This window comes from Petaurus breviceps, unplaced genomic scaffold (assembly GCF_028583685.1).
Source record: "Petaurus breviceps papuanus isolate PSGF00001 unplaced genomic scaffold, PetGlider_PUasm1.0 91133, whole genome shotgun sequence".
Lineage (NCBI taxonomy): Eukaryota > Metazoa > Chordata > Mammalia > Diprotodontia > Petauridae > Petaurus > Petaurus breviceps.
The window spans coordinates 96,446,194-96,453,693 of record NW_027187419.1 but is presented as its reverse complement, the minus strand read 5'-3'; the positions used below and the strand labels follow the sequence as shown (position 1 = coordinate 96,453,693).

Here is a 7,500-nt window from a genome sequence, read left to right as displayed (position 1 = left end):
TCCCCTCATCCTCACGCTGAATTAGTATTTATTTCTAGGGCTCCATTTATGAAAAAATTCCTACACAGCATTGGGTTTCATTAGAGTTATGGAGGAGGTGAGGCTCATTCTATATACTTGTGTCTGCTTTTTTTCCCCCTCTCTTTACTTGTCCTGACACTTCTCTTGTGCTTTATGGCATAGGCATCAATGGGGCTTAGCTTTGACAGTTACTCCTTGACCAATCAATCATACTTTGACATTATGGATCTATTCAGATTGTTTTTTTACTCCCATTCACAATTGGAAGCATTTTCAGTAACCTTTGGGTGGCTGTTCTGAACTCATTTGAGGATGCCAAAAATTGAATATTGCATATGTGGTGAATTGTCATATATTCCCTTTGATTCTGCAAGCTTCCTAACTGCATGACCAGCGTGTTAATCATGTTGGTATCCCCAGAGTCCCTAGCATAGGATTTTGTACATAGTAGGGTCTTAAGAAAAACCTGCTTAATGAATGAACATCTGAAGATATTTTTTAACTAAGTAAAAGCAAAACCTTTGCTAGAAGCAATAAATCAATAAAAAACACCATTTTATTTTCTTTAAAAACAGAATCAGTAATGCTCCTTGGTTCCCAAATCAAGGGTAACCTTAGCTCAAAGAGTCTTCACTGTCAAAGAAGTTGAATTCCCATGATACCACTCCCTCATTCAGAACCCACATCAGTGTGCATCAGCAGTCAGAAGGTCACTGAGATTAATAGGGAGTCATTAAATGTCACAAAAGCAATTTTGTATGTAATATAAAATGTAATATAAAGTCAATTTAAGGATATGGCTGGGAAAATAAATGAAAGCATAAGTCTAGAAGTGGCATTTCATGAATTGAATTCCTTAGAATAGTTAAACTATGAATTTAAAAAAGCAGGAGCCTTGTGATTTAGCCTAAAATTAATTTATATCTTTTTTTTTCCTTCTAAGTTATGGTAGTAAAACAGTCACCACTGACGTCTTAATTATGAACAGTATTTAACTTAGCAACATGGAATTACACCCAACTCTGGACTTTGGATAGTACCTCAAATTGTATCAGTATAACGTACATGACATCTCTATCAACAATATGTGTTCAAGGATACTTAGTCTTATGGGCATGGTAAAGTTTTATATATTCCGAGCTATTTCCCATAAGACCAAGTTAAGGCAAAGATTTAATATGTTTACTTTTTTTTTTAAAGATACGAAATCTGACACAATGGAAAAACTTTTGCATGGATAATCAGAACCAGCTTCTGGTCTTAGTTCTGTCACCATCTGTATGATTGTAGGCAAGTCATTTAACCTCCTCCTAGGACTCAATTTCCTTTTCTACAAAATGGGAAGACTGGACTAATTGATTAGTAAGAGTCCTTCTAAGTCTAAAGTTCTATTATCCTATTCTATATAATCACTTCCATTCAATTCCCAGCTATGTCACCTTTTTGATAACAAAATAAGGTTCCCCATTTTAGATCTTAGGAGATCTTATCAGATTAAAACCTTAAAACGAGGCATCTTAATGAACTGTTGTGAATGTGATTGCCCAAACAAACCATCAGTAGTGGTAATGACATACATTGGAATATAGTGATAGTTTTCTTTACCCTCAACAAAAGATGTAGGACTGATCTTTCTCTATGAAATGATAATGTTCTTTTTGCTGTATTTTAAAGTTCACTCCTTAATGTTTTTCTGTTTAGATTTGTATTGCCCAAAAGACCATTTTTATTACCACACTAGATGTTTTCCTAAAAATATAAGTAAAACTGATTTTTTTTGCAAGTTTGTATATTTTAACAATGTGCTAAGAAAATTTACTATTTAAAGAAATACTATAGAGAGGTTTGCAGGAGGGAAAATGGACGCTCTTGATGACAAAAAAATAAAAAGTTTTTGCACAAACAAAACCAATGCAGCTAAAATTAGAAGAAAACCAGGAACTTGAGGGGAGGAATCAGAAAATTTCTGATAAAGGTCTCATTTCTAAGAGATATGGAACACAGTCAAATTTAAAAGAATAAGACCATTCTCCCATTGAAAAAAGGTTAAAGATGACAAATAGGCAGTTGTCAGAGAAAGAAATCCAAGCTACTTATAGCCATATGGAAAAATTATCTAAATCACTATAAATGTGAACTAAAATAACACTGAAGGATCATCTCACACCCATCAGATTGGCAGTTTACAAAAAAAAAGGAATATCTCAAATACTAGATGTGTTTTAGGAAATGAACTGGTTTAGTCATTCTGTAAAGCAATTCTGAATTATGCCCCCCAAAAGATTAAACTTTGACCTAGTAACATAGCTACTAGAGAGCAAAGAAAGAGGAAAAGGGTGGTACAAAAATATTTATAGCAACTCTTTGTGGTAGCAAGGAATTGAAAACTGAGGGGATCTTTATCAATTAGGGCATGGCTGAACAAGTTATGGTATATGAATATAACTGAATACTATTGTGCTATAAGAAATGATGAAGGAAACAGTTTCACTGCAGCTTGGGAAGATTCATATGAACTGATGCATTGTAAAATGAGCAAAACTAGGAAAACAATTTATACAATAGCAACAATACTGTAAACACCAACAACTCTGAAAGACTTCAGAACTCAGATCAACACAATGATCAAAAATTGCAGAGGACTCATTGTGAAATACACTGCCCCCTTCCCCCCAGAAAGCTGATGGGCTTAGAGTACATATTGAAGAATTTTTAAAAATAAGGTTAATGCAAAAATTTATTTAGTAATATTTGTAACATTTTGTTTTTCTTGTTTTCTCAGTAGGAAGGGGAGAGGGAAAAAATTCAGGTTTAGAAAATAAAATTGAATAAAAAAATAAAGAAATCTAGGGTGAATTTGTGGCAAAGTGAAGAACTGAATTGTAAAAACATAATCATTCCCTAATTTGCTTTGTAGTTCCAGATATTAATATATTTAATTTGATTGAAGTGAGTCATTCCCATAATGATAATACTGTATCAACTTAAAACTTAAGAATATACACAGTTTATCAGGGTCCAAAGGGTCTCCAGGTTTGTTTATGTTTCTATTTTGCTCTTAAGTTTTTCCAATTCATCTCTGGGTATATTCACAGTATCATAGATTTAGAGTTAAAAGGGTCTTCAGAGACTATCTGGTACAACCTACCCCTTTTATAGATAAATAAATAGTCCCAGAGAGATGAAGTGACTTGAGAAAAGGCAGAATTTGAATCCAAGTCCTCTGACTCCACATTCAGTGCTCTTTGCTTCTAATACAGACTAGGAAGAATTTATTAAGCACCTACTATGTGCTAGGCACTGTTAGGTGCTGGGGATACAGAATAAAAAACTCACAGCTTTTAGACAGCTTATTCTTGGGGGGGAGGGGAAGGAGGTACAAGAAATGTTTTTTTAAAGTTCCTGATATCCTCTAGTCTGTGGCTTCTTAAATTTTTCCCACTCTTGACCTGTTCAGCACTTCTTAGGTCCTGTGAACTTGTTTTAAAAATATTTTGATAACTACATTTCATCATAACTAGTTTTCTTTGTAGCCTTATGTATTTTATTTTATGCATTAAAATTTTTTTTTTCTGATTAGGGGTCCATTGGTTTTTCCCAATTGCCAAAGGCATCCATGACCCAAAAATAGTATAGAAAAAATAGCATCAATTTTTCTGAGAGGCATTGTATTGTGGCATGTAAGACTGACTTGATTCGAAAGCATTCTTTGTATGTGGAAAATAAAACAAATGTAAATTGTAAAGCCCCTTTGGCCCTTTTCCTTCTGTACCTTTTAGTTCTAGAGCCCATGTCTTTGATCTATTAGCACAGTATCTTTCACACATAAAGATAATGATACTAGGGGCAGCTAGGTGGCATAGAGCAACAGCCCTGGAGTCAGGAGGACCTGAGTTCATATGTGACCTCAGACACTTAACACAAAAACTAGCGGTGTGACAACTCCAAATGTCCTCCAACAAAAAAAAAGATAATGATACTGACACAACTCTTGACCCATCAGTAGGTTATACCCTTTAGCTTAACTTTACAGTAGTGTTGATAGCTTTACATTGGATTATTTCTCTTGTTCTGAGTGGGAGGGATATGCAAGATGGTGGCAGAGTTCAGGGCTGGAGAAGTTAGTGCTTGTTTAGGTGGACCTAATTGGTTTGTGTATTTGCCTGGTGGATAGCATTGGATTGTAACAGTAAACTAATTTTAAGTCAGTTTTTTTGTTTTTTGTTTTTTTTGCTTTTTGTAGGGCAATTGGGGTTAAGTGACTTGCCCAAAGTCACATAGCTAGTGTGTCAAGTGTCTGAGGCTGGATTTGAACTCAGGTTCTCCTGACTCCAGGGCAGGTGCTCTGTTCACTGCACCACCTAGCCACCCAAGTCCTCTTATCTTTACTTGACATCAATATTTTCATTTGATCCTGAGTTGTCTTTTTCATATAACATTTCCAATTTGCTTTTGGGCAGCTATGCAAATTCTTTTCAGGGAATTCTTGTAGATTATTGACACTAGGTTGTAAAGTCATATAAACTCTTTTAAAAATTATGCCTATTGCCCCCTTAATATAATATTAAGTAGTGAGATCCACATAAAACAGCGATCTATTATTCATTATTATATTTTATTTTTTAGTTTCTAAGGATAAAGATTGTCCTTTCAATGCAATGTATAGCGTAGTGTATAAGGGGCCATCATTGGCCATACTCAATTCAACTTGACCACATATAAAGCACCTACCATGTTCAATGTGAGTATTCTAAGTAGTCAATGTTAAATAATACATGTATTTATAACTAAGATTGCCGAGACCTAAAAGATATAGCAAAAATACTTTCGTAAGTTTAAGAATAAAGTATCTTCTGGTTGTTCAAACTTGACATTCCACCTTCTGCTTCAATGCAATTACACAGGTTGTCTCCCATGCCCAGAATTCAACCTCGACTTTAAAATTCCTGACTTCCTTTAAGGGGTAGTTCACGTGCCACCTCTTCTTACAGGAATCCTTTCCTGATAGCCCCAGTTCTGAGTGCTCCCTCACTTGAATGCCTGCCCCACAAGGAATGTAAGCTTCTAGAAAGCACCACTTACTTTTCCTTTTGCCTTTTAACCTCCAGAGCACAGTAGGCTCTCAATAAATGCTTGGTGTATTGCATTGGATTTTAACAGTAAACTAATTTTAAGTCACTTTTCTCACAATACAGGAAATTATTTTATCGTATGTCAAGTACCTGGCCAACAGTTCTTGAATGGGTTAATAGGTCTCATTATAAAGTATTTAGAATTGGAAAATGAGCTGCCCATAGCATTCTCCAGCATTCCACATCACCTCTCCGGGATCAGAAGGGCTGGGAACCAATCCGCTGCAAGTTTACTTTATCGCGTTTCACTCACCAAGAAAAAAGTAGGACTACGATTAGATTAGGAAAGGTGGGGAAGGAATATTGGCAGGTAGAGAGCACCGGAAAGTTACAACTCGGGTTATTTTTTAACAGGCGACCTAATAAAAAAAAAGTGCCGTGAGGTTGTTTCATTCTCTACCATTTTAACAGATCTTCATTTCCTCATAAAGGAGTGTCAGGTCTTTGCATTCCGGACCACATTGCCTGTCCGGGGGTTCGAAACCCCCTCCCCCTGGGAATCAGGATGGGGCCAGGCTATTGCAAGTCTGACACCTCCCTCCGGGCATCGGAAGGAAGGGGGCGGGTGAGATGTGAGATCTAGAAGGTATTAAAACTAAACAAATAAACCAAAAAAGAAAAAGAAATCCTTAGTGCTGCTGCTGCTGCTCCGTGAATGGAAACTTCTCTCTACTACCGCCCCTTCCCCCCTCCCCCCCCCCGCCCTCCCCCTCCCCCCATCTCCCCTCCCCCCATGCAATGGCAGAGACCTAGCCCAGCAAGTCTCCCAGCTAATGCAAATGACCCAGCAACCTCCCTCCCTTGGCTCTTCGGAGGCACGAGCGGGTGGTGCTGCCAGACCAGCGGCAGCAGCCTCCGCAGCCAGCCGCAGCGGGAGCTAGTAGCGGCCACCGCCTCCTCCTCGTTCTTCCTCTATCTCCTCCCTCCTCCTCTTCCTCCCCCCTCCATCTCCCACTTCTCCTCCCTCCTCCTTCCCCCTCTTCCTCCATCTATCCCTCCTCCTTATCTTCCCCTCCCCCTCCCTCATCTCCTCCCTCCTCTTCACTCTCCCCCTCCCTCTTCTCCTCCCTCCTCCCTCCTCCCCCGGCGTGCTCTGACTCTCGGCTCAGCTCGGCTCCCCTCCCCTTGTGGCTGGCCCAGGCAGGCAGGCAGGCAGGCAGGCAGGCAGGCAGGCAGGCAGGCGTCAGGCAGCAGGCGGCGGGCGGGCGTCAGGCAGGGGAGGGAGGGAGTGCGCGAGCCCGGGTGAAAGGTGTCGGCCGGGAAGGAAGGGAAGTTAGGAGTAGCAAGAAGGTCGTTGGCTGCTCGGGCGCCTCTTCCCTCCCCCCCACCCCAACTCCCCCACCCCCCTTTTTCTCCAGCAGCATCATGGCGGAGCCCGGCGACTCTCCCGTCCACGTCCAGCCCCAGCAAGCAGCCCCGGTGGTGACGGCGACTGCCGCAGCCACGGCAGCCCCGGTTCCGGCGGCGGCGGCGGCGGCGGCGGCTGCCGGGGCGGCCTCGGCGGCCCAGGCCATCGGCTGGCCCATCTGCAGGGACGCGTACGAGCTGCAGGAGGTGATCGGTCAGTGCTGCTGCCGGGCTTGCCCGACCCCGGGGCCGGGAGGGAGGCTGGGTGGGTGGGTGGGGTGAGTGCCAGGGAGGGAAGGGATGCATGCGTGCATGCACGCCCCGAGGACAAGGAGGACAAGGAGGACGAGGGGGCCGCGGGGAGCCGGCTTTCGCGGCCTACCGGCTGCCCCCCCCCCCCCCTCTGGGAGCCTCTTGGTGCAGGAGGCCGGTTTGTGGGAGCGCTTGAGCTCGGCGGATGTGACTCGCACTGCAGACGAGCCGCAGAGTGCAAACTTTTATCTTCTGGGTCAGTGGCAGCCGGGGAGGAGTGAAGAGAGGACTGGTTTCCTTCTCCTCCTCGGGTTCCTCTAGGAAAGCGAGATGCCCCTTCCAGATGTTCGAGGAGGGGGGTGTGTGTGGGGGGGCGGGAGGGGGTCGCATGCATGCAGCTGTTTCTGCATCTGCTCCTTCTTGGCTCCCTTCCGCCCCTTCTCACTCGTGTACGCTTTGGGGACTCGTAACTCTTGGGGCTGTATCTGCTTTCTCCTCCTTCCAGGGCCTTCTAACCTTACGATCTGGGCTTGGGTTTATCTCTGGGGTCTGGGGGCAGAGTGAAGAGGGAACGGGGAGAAAAGAGCCCGCGCTCCGACCTCGGTTTGGATTTGCTTGCATCGTTGGGGTGGTGGGTGGTGGGATTGGGTGGGGTGGGTGGAGAAGATGCTTATTCCCTGGATGTGACGCCTGCTCTCGGCTCTCGTTCTCTCTCTCTCTCATGCACACATCTCCCCCCCCCCCCCCC

At 42.8% G+C, this 7,500-nt stretch overlaps 1 protein-coding gene across 2 annotated transcripts in view; it reads left to right on the top strand.

Moving 5' to 3' along the window:
- Nucleotides 1–6,500: 6,500 nt before the first annotated feature.
- STK39 (serine/threonine kinase 39) overlaps nucleotides 6,501–7,500 on the top strand; it is a 331,699-nt gene continuing 330,699 nt past the window's right edge. Inside the window, exon 1 of one of the 2 annotated variants that reach the window (XM_069080684.1) lies at nucleotides 6,501–6,714. In XM_069080684.1, coding sequence (XP_068936785.1) covers nucleotides 6,519–6,714 — 196 coding nt within the window. In that variant the 5' untranslated portion in view covers nucleotides 6,501–6,518. The remainder of the gene's footprint in view (nucleotides 6,715–7,500) is intronic. The other variant, XM_069080683.1, reaches the window with a different exon arrangement.